The sequence below is a fragment of the Neopsephotus bourkii genome, unplaced genomic scaffold (genome assembly GCF_033783945.1).
Source record: "Neopsephotus bourkii isolate Nb327-2 ecotype Australia unplaced genomic scaffold, CSIRO-AGI_Nbou_v1 NB_196, whole genome shotgun sequence".
Classification (NCBI taxonomy): domain Eukaryota; kingdom Metazoa; phylum Chordata; class Aves; order Psittaciformes; family Psittacidae; genus Neopsephotus; species Neopsephotus bourkii.
Genome location: NW_026900709.1, coordinates 12125992 through 12147064, shown reverse-complemented (window position 1 = coordinate 12147064; position 21073 = coordinate 12125992). Strand labels below are relative to the sequence as shown.

The following is a 21073-nucleotide window of genomic DNA, read 5'->3' as shown; positions in this document are numbered from 1 at the left end:
AGTGGTGCTACAGGTTTTGTACCAGGTGGGACAGGCTCACTGTGATCCTCTGAACTTCACATTTCCAAAAACACTTGTCATGCTGAGGTGGTCCTCTCAAGACTGTACACCTTCACTGGTATTTCAAGCACGGATGCATAGACGGAGACGGTGACATTGTGTTTTCTGTAGGGAGATTTGACTACGGTTATATGAAGTTTAAGGTATTGCTGTTCTTGGCAGACACTGTGTGTGATCTCTCTTGCTAGCTCTCTTTTCATTTCTATTTGTCCTTCAGGCAATGCTGTGTGGGGACAGAACTAGTTGACTGGATGATGCAGCAAAGTCCTTGTGTCCATTTACGAACCCAGGCTGTTGGCATGTGGCAAGTATTGCTGGAAGAAGGTGTTCTGAACCATGGTAAGAAAATCAGCATCTTCACTAAAACATGGGCAATGTGTGGTATCAGTGCCTCTGTAGATCTCTTTCATGAAAAAGAAAGGAATCATGACCCCAAAAGAACTTTTCATTCTTAAGCGCAAGTGCAGAGACAGTATTACACAAGTCTTGCTACCAATACACCTTTTTAACTTATGAGAATAATGACATGTAAATGAACAATTTATAATGACAATTCTAATTATACTCTAATTATATTGGCTTGTGCTTATATTGCAAAAGCTGGATATCACTGAGGCCAAACCCAAGAGATGTATTACCATACACAAAACTGATCTTCATTGAAGATTTGCAACATTTGGAAGTGAATGTGAGCATTTGTACTTGCTTAGATCCATGATTTTGGAATGATTTTCATTTTTTTTGGAATGGTTCCCAATTTCAACACTTCAAATACTCCACTGCAGAGACCTGGGATTTCTAGTTTTCTAACTGTATTTTACATTGACTTTCAGTTTCCATTTGGCAGGATTTATTTAGTAACAGGATATTATAGCCCTCAAAAGGGTAGCTTTCTAAAGTAATATTCATACTTGAAGCTTTGTATGTACAGTTTTATTAGATTCAGAAGAGCAGCTCTGTTACTTCCATTTATCCTTTGTTGTGCTTCCCATATCCCAGGGAGAAATTTCCACACTGAGAAGACAGACTGTTTCCCCACTTTCCTTACCGTAAAGGCTGTAGCTTTAATTCCTGCCAAATACTCCCTTGAACATCCAGGGGCAAGCTGCATCACAGTATCCAACACATCACTCTGATGTGCTTGGAAGACCAAGGGTTTGTCCATCAGTATATTATAGCCTTTTTTTAGATTTCTTCTCTTGGTAGTCTTCCCAGCAAGTTCTTCCACCAAAATACAGGTCAGTGAACTTGCCCCTGGGATTGTATCTTGATGATGTATATTTCTGGTACATCAGGAGTTTAGTTGCTTTTGTTACCTTTTAACCCTGTCTGAAACATGCAGGGGGAGGTGTTCCTGCTAAAGAACACCTCTTAGAAATTCATGATGTAACTGTCCCCCAGTATAAATTGTTTGCTTAGATGAAATGGTTTGAAACAATAAGCACAAAAGCAGATTCAATAAGGAAAAACCCACACACATGCACACACAGAGTTATGTATCCACACCCATGATACAGATATATAGAAACCTTTTGGAGAGTATTTGTAGTACACAATTTAAAAATGTACCCTTCAAGCTACATAATTTGGACGTATGTGAGAAGTGTAGGTGTTTCATACTCTTGCAGTTTTTCTGTAGTTTTCTTTCCCTTCTTAACTCAAAGATCTGTGACATATACGATGCTACATAAATTTCTACAAGGTCAGTTTTCATGAGGAGAGCTTAGTGTTTGATATATTATGTTGTTTCAGTGGATCAGGAGCACCACTTCCAGGACAAATATTTATTTTACCGATTTTTGGATGATGAGCATGAAGATGCGCCTTTGCCAACTGAGGAAGAGAAAAAGGAGTGTGATGAGGAGCTACAGGACACTATGCTGCTTCTGTCTCAGATTGGGCCAGATGCTCATATGAGGATGATTCTCAGAAAACCGTAAGGAGATTGAGGAATTAATATCATACATGGGCTTTCCTTGTGAAACAAGAGAAATCTACATTTATTAGCAGGCATCCTTTGGCCAGTTATTTCACTTCAGTGGCAGTTTGTTCACCTCTGAAGTTTTTAAGTCCGTATTAAGTACTTTCCAGTCCTTATTAATGCTTATAAGTTGAACTGTGTATTGAGAATAATCATGAAAGGCCACCAATACCATTATACTCACCTTGAAGAAAATGCTGCACTATGAGCTTTTATGTTATTTCTGAGTCTCCCCAGAAGTAAGTTGCAGGTAATAGAAGACACCTGCTCTATTAGCACTGCTTGTGTAGACATGCCATTCAATTAACTATGCTCTTTTCAGTTACTGTGAGTGGTAGGATGGCAGTGTAGTAGGTACCTTTCAATTACAGTTGTCAGTGGCAGCCATTAATTAGATTCATCCTTGGTAGAACTTCATTGAATTAAGATAGGCTGGACTTGGCCTGATGTAGTTTGCTGGCAGTGTGGCTTTGTGGATTTATTTATTCATTCTTACTGCTATAAATAAATACATTAAAAGAAAAAAAAATGCTTTCTGCACATAGGCCACATAGGATGCCACCCTAACCTTTTCATAGGTATCAGATCATGTCCTCTCATAGGCTGGCTAACCATTCTTTCTGCAGTACATTCTGGTCATACTGAAAACTGTGCTAAAGGCCTTTTTTTACAGGGAACTTTATAGTGACTTCAAAGCAATCGGTATAAACTCTGTTTGTCCCTTTGGTTTGGTTGTTGAAGGCAACATCTTCATTATGCAAGTAGCATTTAGATGTCACTGAAGACATACTTTACTGCTGATCAAGCACACCAAGAATGATTAATTACTTAAGCTCATCTTCACTGAAGACTTACTTTTAAGGGTCAGTTCAAGAAAGATAAGTACAAAAAGCTGGATCCTGCTTCTTTGAGGCCAGTGGTAAAGTTTGTCTTTGCCGTGGGATAGGATTGAGCCCTGCCTAAAGTGTGAGAACATTTTTTATACTAAAAATATTTTGAATCCACTTAACACAATTTCTTGCCCTTTTGTGTTTCCACTTTTATCCTTTCTGTGTTCCATTCTTGTTCCTGTGTTGTCTGTTTAGATCATAAGCTCATTTAGATGGCACTTCTCCAAAACCTCACTATACAGTGACAATGCTAAAAGCTTTGAATGTCAAAAATTGCCATCAGATACTTGTGCTTTTAAAAATAAGTTACACTGCTATGCAACAATAGTTTTAAAAGTATAAATCCTGTTTCCTCTGTTTATTAGAGGTCTAGTCAAATACAACCAAAGGAGCAGTGTGTCACATAAAATACATAGACAAACCAGACTGGGAGCATGGTGCTTCCATAAACACTTATGGTGTCAGGGAATTGTGGTTTTTTCTCTTCATGGAGATGTCTTGTGCATTCTCCACTGAGGAGTGAAAGAGGGCACTTGGGCCCTAATGACCAGTGCCTTCCTGAGTAGGCTGACACCGGTCATTAGGAAACTGTGAGCAGTGCTATGTATGCTGTAACCCTTTACCTCTGCACTACCTCCTTTGTTTCAGGCTGACTGAGCAGGTTGTCTCTTGGAGAATTGCCTCCTTAGGTTATCATGGGTTTTGGCTGCCTGCTACACTTGCTTTCCGTCATGACTTTCAGAGCAGCTTGTGTTAAGTTTACCCTGGCAGGATCAATCTTAAATCAGCCACACTGCTTGCAGAGAGCTGAAAGGCCAGAATGGTGCTGTGGAAAGTACTGCTCTCCCCTCTTGTTGTCACTTGCACAGCATTGTCTGAAAGAATATTCATAGGAGATTTTTCATGCAATATAGTGAGGGCAAGGAGGTTTTCTCAAGACTGACAGCCGTCTGACATCTTTCCCTATCCCTGTCCCTGAAACTGCTTATTTTTGCTGCCCTTTGCTCATGGAAGCAAGCTTGTACTGCCAGGCACTATATTAACTACTGTTCTAGTATTCAGTTTATATGTGTTGTAGAATCATAGAATAGTTAGGGTTGGAAAGAACCTTAAGATCATCAAGTTCCAACCTCCCTGCCACGGGCAGGGACACCTTCCAGTAAACCATCTCACCCAAGGCTCTGTCCTACCTGGCCTTGAGCACCACCAGGGATGGAGCATTCACAACCTCCCTGGGCAACCCATTCCAGTGCCTCACCACCCTTACAGTAAAGAGTTTCTTCCTCATATCCAATCTAAGCTTCTCCTGTTCAAGTTTTAACCCGTTATCCCTTGTCCTATCACTACAGTCCCTAACGAATAGTCCCTCCCCAGCATCCCTATAGGCCCCCTTCAGATACTGGAAGGCTGCTATGGGGTGTGCACGCAGCCCCCTCTTCTCCAGGCTGAACAGCCCCAACTTTCTCAGCCTATCTTCATGTGGGAGGTGCTCCCTGTGATGGGAGCAGGGAGTCCCCTGATCATTGTCGTGGCCCTCCTCTGGACTTCTTCCAGCAGTTCCATGTCCTTTTTATGTTGAGGACACCAGAACTGCACACAATACTCCAAGTGAGGTCTCACAAGAGCAGAGTAAAGGGGCAGGATCACCTCCTTCGACCTGCTGGTCACACTCCTTTTGATGCAGCCCAGGATACGGTTGGCTTTCTGGGCTGCGAGCGCACACTGAAGCCGGCTCATGTTCATTTTCTCACCGACCAGCACCCCCAAGTCCTTCTCCGCAGGGCTGCTCTGAATCTCTTCTCTGCCCAGCCTGTAGCTGTGCCTGGGATTGCTCCGACCCAGGTGTAGGACCTTGCACTTGGCACGGTTAAACTTCATAAGGCTGGTATCAGCCCACCTCACAAGCATGTCAAGGTCCCTCTGAATGGCATTCCTTCCCTCCAGCGTATCAACCGAACCACACAGTGTCATCGGCAAACTTGCTGAGGGCAAGCTGAATCCCACTGTCCAAAGTCACATATTATGTTATGAATTTTGTTAGTTGAAAATTCGCCCTAGGCTAAGCTGTATCAAAACTGTTAAAATCTCCATGAATCCTCAGAGTCCTGCTAGTTTTGACTCAACACTGTTAAAGCTGCTAGAAGTTCATGGAATTGTCAGGCCTTTGCCTGACCTGAGCAGGACCCACAATTTTCAAACCAACACAGCTGCATTTTATAATAGTTGCCATTTCCAGAGAGGTTGCAGAACTCAGATAATTACCCTGAAAGAAATAAGACAATATTCTTTGATGAGAAGATTACTTTGTGAATTTGATTGTATAATGAAGCTGTTGCTTTGAAAGGTACTTTCTATTGTTCAAAATCTGAAAATCTCTAGCAAAAAGTGTCACTTGTTTTGACAGCCGACTTAAAAAATTCTCTGTTTATTACATTAACTGCAGCATTTTAACTGTCAAACTGTGAAAGAATGTTCTATAGTTTAAAAAACAGAATAGAGCTCAGGGAAATTTTTGGCAGGCTCTTGTTGCTATTGGGTGTCTTTTTTTTTTCTTTGGAAACACATACACTGAATGTAAAAATAGCTTTTTATGAAGTAGCAAACATAGCTCTCTGCTCCTTATAATGGCTGGAGCACAGGTGCAGACCTTGAGCAAGTCCCTGGAAAAAGTGTTGTAGAACTAACAAAGCTCTTCCATACAAGTTTTGCAGCCCTTCAGTATGAAAATTCATCCTGAAGACATTTTTCTAGTTATTTTTATTTGATTTTAATGGTGTTCAGATACAGCTAACTTGATGGTAAATCCTAATTAAATAGGATGCTATAATACAAAGCTAAATACAATAATAACAAGAGTGATTAAAGGGAGAATGATATTCCTCAGACAACAGTATTTAACTCAGATGATGTTATGAATTATATTCTTTTTCTATAGTCTAGGTTACAGTAAGTTAGCAGTATGACTGAAATAATAAATCTGTGTTATATATTCTTGGTGACTTCACTCAGCAGATATTTTTTCTCAGTAGAAAGAGTGATTTGACATGTGATCAGTAATCAGATTTTACTGTCATTTGCAGAAGTAAGCTTGACAGGATGCTAGGGAGAGGAAGTGAAAACATCTCTAAACATGGTAAACAGCTCAAAATATGTATGTAATAAAATAGCAATTTAATTATTGCTAGCATTCTATCACTTGTTGAAGGTCTTCTAAAAATTAAGCAAGATATATTTATTCTCTTGCTTTTAAATTTTTTTATTTAGATGTTCCGTGCAGCTGTTAGTAAGAACCACACTGGATTTATTCATAAAGACTGTTCTAAGTTCCATAGTCTTTGGTGGAGTTTCCTGCCAAGGGAATTTAATAAACCAAATGTTACTCGTAGGACAGGAAACATAGCTCATCTTTCCATATATGAGTTCACTAACATTTATGGGTACTATATGTGGTAAATGGTATTCCTGGAGTTAATCAAGGAGCACTGGTGTAAGTACAAAGCACATAGCTAGCTTCCATGCTAGAGGAAGTGTACATTCACACTCAGACACAGGGAGTGGGTAAAATTATTAATGTCTATTATATATTCTTTATGGTGTTTGAAAACAAAATTTGCACTCTGGAAATGAATGCTTATTTGATGCATAATCACGGTGTTATGGGGTCTCTGATATTTTCCCTTGTTCTTACTATCTGGAATTTTCTGGTTAGCTGCGTAATAAAATTAATCAATGATATTGATTAATAAAATTAATCAATGCTATTGCTTGTACATACATGATTTATCGATGGCAAAGTACTATGTCAACATCCTAGTACATTGTCAACATCCTAGTCACAGAGAAGCTCAGTGTCTCTGACCTTGATAAATTCTCCAAACACTGAACAGTTTTTATTGATCACTTAATATCACCTGAGTTCTCCTGTCCATTAATGTGTAGCCTTGTTCTCAACCTATTCCATTTATTACCCTGTCTGTAACCGGCTATTGCTATTAGAATGTGTCCCCTGCAGAAACTAGGTCTTTACACAGCAGGATCCTACGAATCAACATCAGTGGGGCACCACACACGTTTTACAGAAGCAGTGATGCCTAATATCTCTCCATGTGACATCTGCAGGAGCAAAAGTAAAGACTGGGTACATCCACTATAGATTGTCAGTTCTCCCAATGTGCTAACACAGGAGGCAAATGGACATATTGAAAGAAGAGTATACCCTTTTGTCATGATAGAGATCTGATGCAGTAAAACATCACCCTTTTATGTTTTAATTTAATATAGAAATTTGTTAATTTGTTACACTATGTTTTACGTTTCTAAGACATGCTGGTTTTGCAAGCATGTAATAAAATTAAAGTTGTTATTTCCTATGGGGAGTAGTTTTTTTAATCCTTATCTTGTCTTTCTTTAATCTTCAGTGAAAGGTAGCTAGCACTGGCTTAGCTTTTTTTTTCTGTATGTAATTAAGCTGCTACTGCCCCACATAAATCACGAGGAGTGGCAGCCTTATCATTTCAAGCCAGATTTAGAAATAGTAAAGAGCATTTTGAGTCACTAGAGGGCATAGCAGTACCAAACCAGTTTCTCCATTAGCAGTTTATTTCATTCTGTATGAGAAAAGAGTAATCCAATGCCTAAATTGGTCTTTAAACTGGGTAATAACAACTGCACGTGATTGGTAAGTGACGAACAGAGGGAGAACATATCTTGCTTAGCAAAGAAAATGTCAGTTGTCCTTACTGTTTTCTATGACTTCTTCAGTACATTTTTCATCCAAAAGAAATCTCCAACAAAATTCTTTTGTAAAAAGGTTCAGTATAACTCTGGAGTCAGATGATTCCTGGGTATTCTTTCTACCTCACACGTGATTTAGACAGACTCTTCAATCAAGACATGATTAGGCAGAAAGCCTGTAGAGCGCTGTATTTCTTTATATTACTTTCCCGATCCTCTAGATGTTAGACTCTCCTGTAATATTGATATTTTAGGAGGAAAACTTGTGTCAGAAAGGTTCATTGGGATATTTCTTTTAGGACTGTCCAAAGACTCGACTCTTTTGACTCTACACATTGGAAATAGTGGGGTTTGGAACCACACACTATCCTGTTCTTAATGTGAGCATGTAAACTTTCTCCTTTGAAACTCCAGCCCCTCGACTGACTTCCTTTATGCCATTTCCTCACATCTTAAATTTAACCTCTCTCCCTTCTTGTGACTAGTTTGCTCTTTTCTTCTGTTCTTGAACTTGAATTACTTACTTACATTCTGCTTTTCACAAACCTAAAATCCCACGGGCTGGTAAAAGGGAAACGTAACCCTCATTTTTAAAAAGGAAAGCCCAGGAAACTGCAGGCCAGTCAGTCTTACCTCTGTGCCTGGCAGTATCATGGGGAAGATCATTCTGGAAACTGTGCTAAGGCACATGGAAAATAATGGGTGACAGGATGGCTTCACTAAAGGCAAATCATGCCTGACTAATATGGGGGCCTTCTGTGATGGGGCCACTGCCTTGGTGCATGAGGGAAGAGCAATTCATGTCATCTAGCTGGACTTGTGCAGAACTGGAAGAGGGTAGATTTAGATTAGATCTAAGGAAAAAATTCTCCCCTGTGAGGCTAGTGAGGAGCTGGCACAGGTTTCCCAGAGAAGCTGTAGCTGCCCCATCGCTGGCAACTTTCAAGGCCAGGTTGGATGGGGCTTTAAGCAACCTAGCATAATGGAAGTTGTCCCTGCCCATGGCGGGGGAGTTGGAACCAGATGATCTTTGAGATCCCTTCCAACCCAAACCATTCTGTGACTTTATGAAAACATTGTTTGTAAGGATTTAGCCCTATAAAAGTAACATGAGGTAGTTCTTTAAAGGTGTTTTTTTTTCTGTGTGTATGTAATTCAAGTGCAATGTCTGAAATTATATCATAGGAGAATTCATCCTTCTAGAAAAGAAAATTGTACTGAAGTGAATCTTGTGCAAGGGAAAAAGATTAGGCATTACAAGCTCCTACAATTCCTTTTCATTGGTATTGTTTGTTAGATCCTAAAAGCATCTCTGATACATTGGAGTCCTCAGAGTACTTGTGTCCTTTTTTAGCAATCAGAAAATTTTCCAGTGTGTAGAATACAGAAATGCAGTTATTTCAGTCATGGTGGCATCCTCTTCCCATGCGATGCTACAGGACGATTATCCCTTCATCAATGAATGCTTTTTATTAATGACAGCTTCTTGTATATTTCAGTGAGAGAGATTGAAACTGAGTGGTTCTCACCTTTGTGGCTAAACAGCACTCAGCATTAACTCTATAGCAGGCGTTTACTGTCCTCCAAGACGTACTGCTGCCATTTCCAATTTGTTCAGCAAACATTTACATAGTCCCTTACAAACCACTAGGACAGACTGACTTCTACAACTCATTAATGCCAGATGTGACAAATAGTGCAGGTGCCACACTCGGGAGCCCTATTGAAAGCAACAGAGTTTTATGTACTGTTTCTGATTTATCTGACCATTTAACATATGGAACACTTGATTTCATCAGGAAAGCTGTCTAATCAGGATCTCTCTAAGGTGGTTGCCGTGGCTGCTGCTCAGTGTCATTCAGGTGGTTTCATAGCACTTCCATCCTTTGTGTGTTTCAGTCCTCCAGCCAGGACCATCCTTCAGTCCCTGTTTAGTAAGGAGGTACCCTTCAATAGACAGTTTGACAGCATTTTGTGTTGTTTGTACCTCTCTCAAGCATTCATTTTAGGAATTTATTGCATTTTGCTGTTCTTTTTGTCTTCTCTCTATAGGCCTGGCCAGAGAACTGTAGATGACTTAGAATTTATATATGAAGAACTTCTTCACATTAAGGCCTTATCTCATCTTTCTACCACAGTAAGCATTTTTTAAAATGTACCTTCTCACCAACAGGAAGATTGAATTTTGATTTCTGGTGCTTTATTAGAATTGTTGTACCTATAAACCTTTCAGTTTATACTTTCATGCAAAGTAGTTATTCCCACCTGTGAGGACTGTCCAAGCGCTATGCAGATATAGGTTGTCTTTCAGATATCAGATGTAATTCTCTTCATGTGTTTATGCTCAGCCCGCGCCCCACTCACTCGGCACAGGTGCCTCCATCTGCATCCATATATGAGTTCAAAATGAGATTCATTTAAGCTGACCTGACACCTGGAACTGTAGCACTACTGAATTTTGCAGAAAGATGTCTAATTTCTGAACTCTAAGAACAACTTCGATGGGAGGAATTATAGGATACAGAAAGGTGCACTGTGCAGTGCTGGCTGATTGGAGTTTGGTCATTGAGTGAAAGAAGCCTCACCAGATACCTTCTCTCTGAGTGGGCAAGAACAGTGCAGAGAACCAAGAATAAAAGAAATGGAAAAAATACCTGGAGGAGAGAATGCAACTGTTCATAAAGTCTCAACATCATTGACATGCTGTGCAGGCAACAGAAACAAGCTAAATAGCACTTTACTTGGTAGCAGCAAGGTATGGACGCTTTCAGGAGGAAGCCAGTCAGAGAGTAAATTTCTGTTTGACAACAGCTTCTTTGAAAGCTCTTGATATTTTCAATAATTCTCATCTAACTTGGACAGATGCAGCTAATTATGAAGCTGTGTTTCAGAAAGATGGCATCCCACGCAAACATGTAACACCTGAGCAAATCTTTATAAGAATATTCATCCAGAGTTGGTACCTGAACTAAGGAGGGAGCATCCAGCCAAACTCCTTAAGCACCTCTGGGATGTGGGAAAAAAAGTGTTTAAAGGAAGACTTCTGTAAGATCCAAAAATGACCCTTTTCAAAGCAAACAAAAGAAACTACCCAAGTTAGACAGATAGCAGGAGGGAGCGGAGAACATTCTTGACACTACAAACAGAACACAAACCACAAAATATTTCCAACTCAGAACAAATTCAGACTGAAGATCAGAATCCACAGCAAGTAGCATACAGAACAAGTATGGTAAGTGATGCAAACTGCGGAAAACGCTTGGCATTTTGAAAAAGTGCAGTTGATTCTATGTTTTTAGTAGGAGTTTAGAAATGCCAGCCTATTACGGTGCAGCATGCACTAAAGCAGAGGATGGAAACCATGACTAGTTTAGAGGAAAACTTCAGAGGAGCAGCAGGAAGCATCGCTCCTATGAGCCAGTATATTAATGGTCAATTGACTTGAAGGCAAATTAAATGTTCATCAATTTTAAGCAAGGAATAATTCCTAACGTAATAAGTTTTCCGGGTACACCACGAGCAGGAAGCAAAATGAATAAAACTCAAGGCTCATGTTGATGAACTAATCCCTGCTAGAGAAGCCTGTAAAGTTAATGTATGAATGCAAAATGGTTACATAGTGCAGTGTTAAAAACAGATCAAATTCTTTGCTTCTTCAAGAGGATTCATTCACTGCAGAGGCAAATGACTGAAACAAGTGAGAAGATATTTGAGGATGTACATGGATAGGAACGCTCTACAATACGCAGAACAGTGCTGATGAAGTTCTATTTCCTGTCCTTATCAAAGCATCATTCCTTTCAGGCACAGGTTATAAATGAGTTTGGTGAACTAATTATAACAGAAATCACAGGCTTGCGGGTGTGTTCACTGCTGAGCGTACTACAAACACCTCCGCTTACCCCTCTTCTTTGGACTGCAGACAGGGAATGCTTTGCAGTGGCTGTCAGGAAAGAGTTCTGGGAGAGGTGGCTGGTATGTTATGTATATAATTGGTGCCTGTGCAAAGGTTTGGTGGGTGCCTTCAGGACATCACAGGCTAAACTCGTCCACCTAAGCAAATGCAGCCACCAGACTCTCATTTAGATTGTGTTCGGGGTTTGAGAGTTCCTCCCCAAGTTTTTCTGTATAGCCTAAATTTTTTTCCAATTTAAACAGTTGGGGAAATGGCATGAAAATGCTACTACTAAATATATGCTGGAGCCAGCTTTCGACCTGTATTTGGGACAGTTAAGTTACATGGTACTACTTCTGAAACATGGATTGTCACCAGCTGACATTTTCTGAAAACAAGAATCCCACTGCTTGGACATTGGCCTTCAAGTCCATGGAGATTTGTGGTTGTACGAAGGGAGACATACAGCACACAGGAAAACTCAGGATAATATGAAGTTCCCAGCGCAGCTTTTATTTTGTGAAAGCAACACTAATAGCATTTACAGTGAGAAAAATTGGTGGTAAACAGTGTCTCACTAGAGGTAAGTAAGAGTAAGAGCTAATCGCAGCAGAGCGATACAAACACAATGAGGAGCAGAGGACACCAAGGGCATTGTCACATTCTCCAGTCTTGGAAGAGGCAGTGAGGTCAACTTTTTGCCTGGGAAGCTGTTAGGTGGAGAGGGGCCTTAGCAGGTCCAGATGGCAGTGCCTCACAGCTCAACACAGTGGAAGTGGCCCAATTCATCTTATTAAGGGAAAGGGTGCTGATTTCTCAGGGAAGAACAGGAGTAGAACAGGAAGAAGTTTCTTCCTGAAAGAAGTTCTTTCTTTCAGGAAGACCAGAAGACCCATCTTCTGTAATAGATTAGCTATTAGCATTTGAAAGGTTCCATCATGTTAATGTTAGTTGTTAATGATGGTTTCACATGTGTGTGTATAAAAGATGTAGAGACCTGTATCTTGAAGCCCTTGTCTAGGCCATGAGCCAGGAAATGTAGATGCTCATGGTCTGTGAAGTAAATCGTAGGAAAAAGAACATCAAGTGAAGCAGACAACTCTCTGGCTCTGTGAGCATGAGTGAGTTCTGAATGATGCAGAGGGAAGGAAAATAGCAGCTGGGGTATATGATGTGACTTTCTCTCACCAGGAGGAATAAGATACATATGAAACCTTTTTTTTTTTTTTCTCTCCTTATTTTAAGGTAAAACGAGAATTAGCAGGTGTCCTCATTTTTGAGTCACATCCCAAAGCAGGAACAGTCTGTAAGTACATGTGGTCCTGTCAGATCTTCTTTCTTATCTGGGGCATGAACATTTAAATTCTTAATGTTTAAGTGGCAAGAGCAAAACTTGGATGCTCTCTTCAAACCTGACTGGCACTCTGTTTAAAACCTGTAATAGGTGTTGGTTTAGTCTGTTACCAGTTGCAGGGATAGTACAAAAATTAATTCTATATCCTTGTTTGGATGTATGTGTCACCCACAATTTAGGTGTGTTCTTATCTGGAATTTTGGGTTGTACCAGTCTCTACTGAAAATGTATTTTAGTATTATATTTTTATTAAGGAAAAGACTTGCTGCACAAAATAAATGATTTAAAATGTTAGATTACTCAGACCTATTTATACTGAGAAGTTTTAGCAAATGAATGTCAAATTCACAGCCACTAGAGAATTGGGTTAGAATTTTGTGCTACTGGTGGGATCCAAATCTGGTTAGTAATTGATGACCTGGCATGTATTGATAAAGTAGACGTTGCAATTGTCTTGTAAATGCAACTTTCACATCAATGTAATAAAATAACTACTATATGAGCTTGGGGTTTTTTTTCTAAAATCAGAAGGCAATTGCTTTTAGAACCATAGTAAGTCCTTTGTCAAGGTAGACATTAATACGACTGCAGTAGAGTTACCTTGAGTTTTATTGAGTACAGAATCTGATCCATTTATATTTTAAGTAAGTATATTCTCACCATAAAATCTTTTCTCTCTCTTGTAGTATTTAATCAGGGAGAAGAAGGTACTTCTTGGTACATTATCCTAAAGGGATCAGTAAACGTAGTCATTTATGGCAAGGTATTTTTTTCAGAAGCCTTTTTATATGATTCTTATTATTAAAATTGTAAGAGTAAACTTCGAAGGAGCACAGTCTAATCTAGAGCAGAATTGCTTTGTCTGAGGAAACAAATTGAATGTAATTTTATTAAGAAATGATCCAGTGGTTTCGCTGATTAAACTTCCAGTTGATTGCTGTATAATTTCGGGATATATTACACACTTCCTGAATATAGTTCAGGAGAGCTACATTAATATCTTTAGGACAAAGGAATTGGTTGGAATTTGGTGAATTGCTAGACTTCCTTCTTGCGGGGGTTTTTGCCCTGTCCCTGTACCACCATATTCTTGCATGTGTATGACCAACTTCTCTCAGACATCAGGGGTGTCTGACAAAAGTACTGCTTTGTGACTAGTGGTTCTCAGGTTGGATGAATCCCTCCCACATTTATGCCAGCTCTTCATTTTAATCAAGTTGTAGACTGAAAAGCATCTGTGTTATATTTCCCATTTATGAGAGATTTTCCAAGGTAAAAAGTAGGAATTTGGTGCACAGGAATCCCTCATGTCCTTAAAAATCCCTACTTCTCTATTGATAAATTTTCATTCGGTGACTGGGAATCCTCCATTCTGAATACCAAGCATTTCACCAAAAGTTAGCATAGAGGCCCTGGTGCTAAGTCTATTCCTAAGTAACCCATATTTAGGTAGTGTTTTTACATCACTGGGTGAGCCAGATCTTCTGTTACTATAAACTGTAGTAAACGGAGCATTGCTGATTTACAGCAGCTGAGGATGAGTTGTTATATATTATTTCTGCAAACTTGATCTTATTTTTTAAGGCCTCTATAAATAAAACCCAAACAACTCAACAACTTTCTGTCTTCAGAAAGGCTGGAAGAGTCCTTCAAGCTGGATGTAATTTCAGAGAACAAGCTGATTCTTTTCTATTCTTGCATTTCTTTAGTAATAGTAATAACCAGCTATCAAGTATTATTTCCTAGTCATTATTTTGGCTGTTGATTTCCTGCCAAATAGATTTGTTTTGGTATTTGATTGTGAAGTCCAGTGTTTGTACAAGGACTTTCGATAGAATCTAGAGTAATGATGGGTTTCTGCATATAAATGTTTTGCTCTGTGCAGGGTGTGGTATGTACTCTACACGAAGGAGATGATTTTGGCAAGTTAGCACTTGTGAATGATGCTCCCAGAGCAGCATCCATTGTTCTGCGTGAAGACAACTGCCACTTCCTGAGAGTAGACAAGGAGGACTTCAACCGGATCCTTAGGGTAAGAGTGAGAAGGGCCACTCCAACAGTGTGGTATCAGAAATTGCAGTTTTTTCTGGAGTCTGTCATATTTCTGTGGATATATTGATACTGATAAGCATGTTTCAACTGTCCCGAATTACAGAACAGGGATACAGCACTTTAGAAGATCAAGTAAAGAATATATAAATCGTCTTTCCTCTTTTTCTGTTCCTAGCTCAGCTGTGAAAATGGGACAAAATAGTCTATTTTGTCTCTCACATTTCTGTGGTCTAGAATTTGCCAAGTGCTCAGTTTTTCCTTATTCTGTCCAGGATTTCTGGGCAATCTTCCATCCAAATACTGAGTTAAACAGGATCACCTGTTCTCCCAGATAAGTCAGTGTCTGGTACCTTAACAGATTCAAGGCAGAATCAAGTGGCAAATTAAATAAGCTACAGGTAAATACACAGCTGTCTTTATCAGAGAGTTCTAATTTACAGTTATCCATGTTAGGGCAAATGTGTTCCAAAGTCCGTAAATACAGGCTGGTTTGTGATTAATTATTCATGGTATATAGGAAGTCAAGAACAGGATCATCCTGTATTTGAATGTATACATGCCCAGGATTGCAGCCATAGAACCAGTCCAGACAGAGTGCTGTGCTAGATGACGTAAGGTTGTATTTACTGTACAAAAGGAACAAGTATCCCACTGACAATAAGGTTGGATTGGCCATGGAGACTCCTGATTTAGCTGATTTATTTTTGATTGATAATTGAAAGAAGATCGAAGTCCGTGGTCTTAATTATTTTCATGCGTGTTATTTGAATGGACATTATATTTAATTCCTTTTTTTTTCTTCTGTGATCTGGTAGTAGAAAATGAAGTTCACTGACAGTTTAAACTGAGCTAAGACTTACCATTTTTAAGTAACACTTTCTTTCTTTTAAAAAAGAAAAGTCAGATTACAGATCACAATGTTTACATATAAGTAGGAGCAGAGATTACATTGCATATGGAAATTTTGGGGTGGGCACTCTGTTTTCTGGGAAACCTTTTTTCCTTTGCCATAGACAGAGATTTTTCACGTGATTCTTGCTCCCACAATTCTTTGCCTCTTCCCCCAGTGCCACTGCTTCCCTCTTGGTTCTGCCTGTGAGAAATCAGAATAGATAAAACACAGGGCAAAAGAACCAACCCCAGAGTCTTTTGTATTTGAAAGACATGCACTTTTTCAGAGTAACTAATCAGCCAAATTGGGTGTAATTGCTTTATTAAAAGTAACTTGTATTGCAGGATGTGGAAGCAAATACAGTAAGACTCAAAGAACACGACCAAGATGTCTTGGTGTTGGAGAAGATCCCAGCAGGAAACAGAGTTTCTAATCAAGGAAATTCACAGCCTCAGCACAAGTATGTTTTCATTCAATAGTGCAAATGTCAGACAATGATTAACCTTTTCATATGGTATTATTATCAAAACAATAGCATATTCCCCCTTTCTATGGAAGAATGCAGTGCATGTGAATTTTAGTTCTTTCTAATCATCAGCTGATCACATGCCCCATACTGGATAATATATCCATTTCCAGCAGCACACCAGTTCTATGTCTTTACACAATAATTCCCTAAAGATCTCACTGTAAATACTTATCTCATGTAATAGCTTCTAAATAGACTGCACATGGAGAATGCTGAAACCCTATTAAGCTGAGCTGCTGTGTAAAGGACGCAAGGAAAATATATTGTTTTATTGTTAAGAACAGAGATTTTCATTTTGGATTTTGACTCTGGATTCCAGTAAGAGTTTGCTATTACTACAATTTATATACAGAAAAGATCTTGTACAATCAAAGTCACACAGCTTGTCTTACAGAGTAGGTTTAAACTGTAATAACAATATTCATTATATTTTCTTTACTTCCTTTCTGAAAGGGAAAAAGTACAATTCTGTTTGGATACTACTGTGATAAGAGTAGAGTGAGGCTGTTATCATTCCAAATGTTGGTAAAACCCTTAAAGGTTTGTAAATGTCTTATTTGCAAACCAATGAACAATTTTCTTCTAAAAAGCTAAAACAACTCCAACAAAGTAAGTGCCAAGAAGTTTTGAATTCTTTACCTTGGACCTTACTTTTTCTCAAGGAAAGAGCTAATTTACTGTGAGATACTTTGGGTACAGTTTTTGTGTGATCTGGGATTTCGTGTACCTATTTTATCTGCATGAGTAAAAAGATTTGTGAAGATTTGTGAAGGGTTGAATAAACCATTCCTTGTATTTTATATATACATTTAACATATTTCAGAAACCACCATTTCATCTTCCACTTGATCTATTAGAAAACCAAATTGTGCTACCAGTAAAACATGTACTTTTACAACACATTTTTCTTTGTCTACTTCAAACAGTCTAAATGGATTGCAGCCAGTGGATTTGCACTAGCAGCTGGAATGCACGGCAACATGGTCGTAGATTTAAATCCCTTTTCTTGGGTCTGATATATTTTTCATGCTTTCAAAAATGAATGTTGCATTTAAACATATTTCAAACACTATCTTCCTTGCAACTCTTTACACCAGCATTGTCTGCGTTATTTAACGTTTTCTTGTTCAGAATTCTATAAAAATAGCTAGAGACATTTATGGTCCCTGGTTAAGTTGTATTTTAGACCTTACATTCCAGGAATATTTTCAGGTAAAGCTCAGTATTTCATTTCTGTAAATATTTTATGCATTTGGTCATCAAGGGAGCTCTTGAAAGAAGATCAAATGTGCCATTGGGGAGCTTTTGCTGATAGCAACGACAAATGGACATAAGCTACACAAAAGAGGAAGCTACCTTGAAAGTTCATGCTCTGCTTTTCAGCAGATTACTTTGTTAATAGTGTGTTAGAAGTGTCTTTTGGTTTAAAAAACTTTGGAAGTGAGTTCACTGGTTTTGAAGATAATGTTTCTTCTGTTACTTTTGTTAGTAAATAGAGTAAGTGGCTGCATTTCTGCTTGAGAGTTCAAACCAAAGTTACTGATGTGGTCTGATTTCCAGAATGTATTACTGGAATGTGTTAGTTGGCTGTTCAGTACATCTGAAGATGTACCCAAAAAGAAAGCTTTAAAGGGACCTCTTGTTAAAGGCCTGCTGCTTTGCCCTTTGTTGGCTAGCTTACGCCACTGATACTTCTTCAGCTGAGCTGCCCTTTGGGCTTTGCTTCCTAAGCAGATACACAGAATTTTGCATTAGAGAAATATTCTGCATCCCAAAGTTGATCCCGAAGATATCCAGTCAACCAAGAAACTAATCTTCTTCATCCTAGTCTCGGGGAAAGTTTCACTTTGGGAGCAGATCCTCTCAGTTGCAGTTTGGGTTCTACTACCCACTTTACTGAGGAAGCATAGCTCTTACATAGCTCCCTGAGCCACACTTTCAAACAGTGACAGTTTTGCCTCGAAGGACTGGCTCTGAAGTTCTCACTCCCAAGATCTAACTCTTTATGGGTGATCACACTCATGCAGGATGAATTCAGCAGCCCCTGCAAGTCACTTCACTGTTCATTTTCACTTTCATATTCAGAGTACAGCAACCTGTGATTTCTCTGCTTCACTCACTTAGATACATGGTTAGTATCTCTGCGAGAATGTGCACTGGCTTAACAAGTGTTTGTGTTCTTGGGACATCAATACGGTTCTTCCAAAGGGGTTGGCAGGTAAAAGAACTGTGGCGGTCAGCACTCAAAGTGAGGAGGAGCTCCCAGGAGCTCAGCTCCACCACTTATTTCTCAGCAGGAGCAGAGTATCTTCACTTCTTGGGGGTTTTTTCTGTCTCTCTCTCTCTTTTCTTTCTTTTTTTTTTTTTTTTTTAAGTTTCATACTTTATCAGTTGGATTAAAAAAAGAGAAAAAAAGATGCAAAGATTGAAAAAATGAAGGGAAAGATGAAAAAATCTGATCTGCAAGGAAAAGAAAAAGAATGACAGGCCAAGTTTAGCAATATCAGATGATATTTTGCTGGTACTTAAAATATTGCCAGTATCTCTGCCAGAAAAAACTGACTGTTGCCCTGGTTCTCTTACCTCCCTGTTTACTCCAGGAAATGGTACAATCCTATGTTTATTCACTTGAATGCCACTATCTAAGGCATTGCACAAATTTGAAGATACAGTGTGCTATTTCATTATCTGTCCCCATCTTCTCAGACTCTGTTAGTGATGTGAAGGAATTTGTTTCCTTGCTCTGACACTAATACACACCAGTTCTCATTTCATCCTCATAGTAAGTCTGTTAGGACCCTCTAATGTTATTCAATTGCTGTCATTACTGAGGTACTTTTTCTGAGTGGAGAAGCATTTCTGATTGCACTTCCTCAGGTCTGCACCAGTGCAGCTCTGCTGATTGTGGTGTAACTAGGGTGGTGTTATACTGGAGTATTTGTGTGGGGAGGAGGCTGTCTGTCATCTCATATTCCCTGGGTAAAGTAGAGAGTGTAACTGCTCCCACTTTAGAGAGGGAAAGCCACAAAGAGTGTTACTGGTTTTGTCCTAAACCACACCAAGTCAGAGAAGGTTATTTGTACGCTGGCACTCAGCAGTCCTTGTCTTCTGACTGGTACACAACTCTTGATTAGCTGTTTTGCCTATGAGACTAACTGTTCCTTTCCCTCCCTCAGGTATACTGTGATGTCAGGAACCCCAGAGAAAATTTTAGAGCACTTTCTAGAAACTATGCGCCTTGAAGCAACTCTAAATGAAGCAACAGGTATCTACATGACAAAGGCTGTGTTATTATTACTCTGTAAGATATTCTTCCTGAGGGAACACTGCAGTATGACACTTTGAAAGGCAGATAGTGATAGTTTTTTTTCCAGAACAAGAACTATCCACTGCTCTGAAACAACCCTAAGAAAACCTAGGAAATCTAGAATTAAAGATAGCAATCTAGAAGTAAAATCTAGAAGTAAAGGTAACAAGCCCACTCTATTGTACCTGTACTTTCAATTCAGAGTAGAGCGGTAAAATCCCAAAAGGTGCCGATCACTGGTCATGATTTTGATTAGGCACAACTCTAAGACCAGGATACAGCATGCGTTACCACCCAGTGATACTCGTACTCATACCTCTAGTTCTGGATGTCACTTAACACTGAGAACTAGCTTGATACCTCCAGCCATTGCATTACTCTAATATAAATATTCCCAAATTTTCATATCCATATCACACTTAAAGTATTATAGTTTAAATTACTGGTTTGTGATACTTTCCCATTTTCAAGGGAAGAAAAATTATTACTCAGAAGAACTCAGAACACCATGGGTCAAGTCCTAGGAATGCAGGTTGCTGCAACTGCATTTAATAGGCTGCTTTTCATTAGTGTAAAGAGAACAGAGAATTTATGTCCAGGGATACAAATAGTTGCTGACTTACTTTAATTTTTAAAAAGAGTCAGACACAAAAAATTCCTCCTAATTATGGTATAGTAATGGACAGAGTTTTATATTAAGCTACATGATATCTCTTTAGCAAGTTCTTACATTGTCTAAAAAGTGTATATTCAAATGCATTCTTAAATCCATGTAATCTGTTAATGACATCATCATACTGGAGAAATTTATGTAGTGGCTCATAAATGGTGGAAGAATTGAAAGATTACATAAATCCTTTTACAGTGTGTGTTTTAACCGCTTTTAAGAATAAAAATTACAGTCTTGGCAGATACTTGTTTATTAGGATTACAAGCAGAATGTTGTTCTTTAAGCTGACAAGTATATAGTCAGAAGTTTGCTATTCATCTGTGTATTGTACAATTTTCTAAAACAAATTATTTTTAAATCTTCTAAAACTTTTCCCCAAAACATCCAATGACCAGATTATAGGTATATCCTAATAGGATACAAAACATCACAATTCACAAGCAAAGCTGTATTTAAGGTATAGAAGCTCAGAGTGCTGTAAAATCAAATGTTTAGTTTATGTATTCCTTTAAGAATTGTTAAAATCCACTTTGTGCTGGATATTATGGAAAGAAAAAGTCCCACCCTTCTGGAGGTTAGTTTTGTCAACTGAGAGGTATTTTCATACATGAATTACAGTGGAAGCTGTGATGTAATACTACATTCCACAGTCAACATAATTTTCCTGACATCCCTGTTACATACAGGGCTTTTTAAGTGTTTCTCTTTT

General features: G+C 38.9%; 1 protein-coding gene across 6 annotated transcripts in view; it reads left to right on the top strand.

The window, feature by feature from the left end:
- RAPGEF4 (Rap guanine nucleotide exchange factor 4) overlaps nt 1-21073 on the top strand; it is a 148990-nt gene that overhangs the window by 93380 nt on the left and 34537 nt on the right. For all 6 annotated transcript variants that reach the window (XM_061342456.1, XM_061342435.1, XM_061342446.1 and 3 more), the window contains 8 exons: nt 278-399; nt 1813-1996; nt 9718-9802; nt 12806-12866; nt 13601-13677; nt 14800-14946; nt 16203-16318; nt 19564-19652. In XM_061342456.1, coding sequence (XP_061198440.1) covers nt 278-399; nt 1813-1996; nt 9718-9802; nt 12806-12866; nt 13601-13677; nt 14800-14946; nt 16203-16318; nt 19564-19652 — 881 coding nt within the window. The remainder of the gene's footprint in view (nt 1-277; nt 400-1812; nt 1997-9717; nt 9803-12805; nt 12867-13600; nt 13678-14799; nt 14947-16202; nt 16319-19563; nt 19653-21073) is intronic.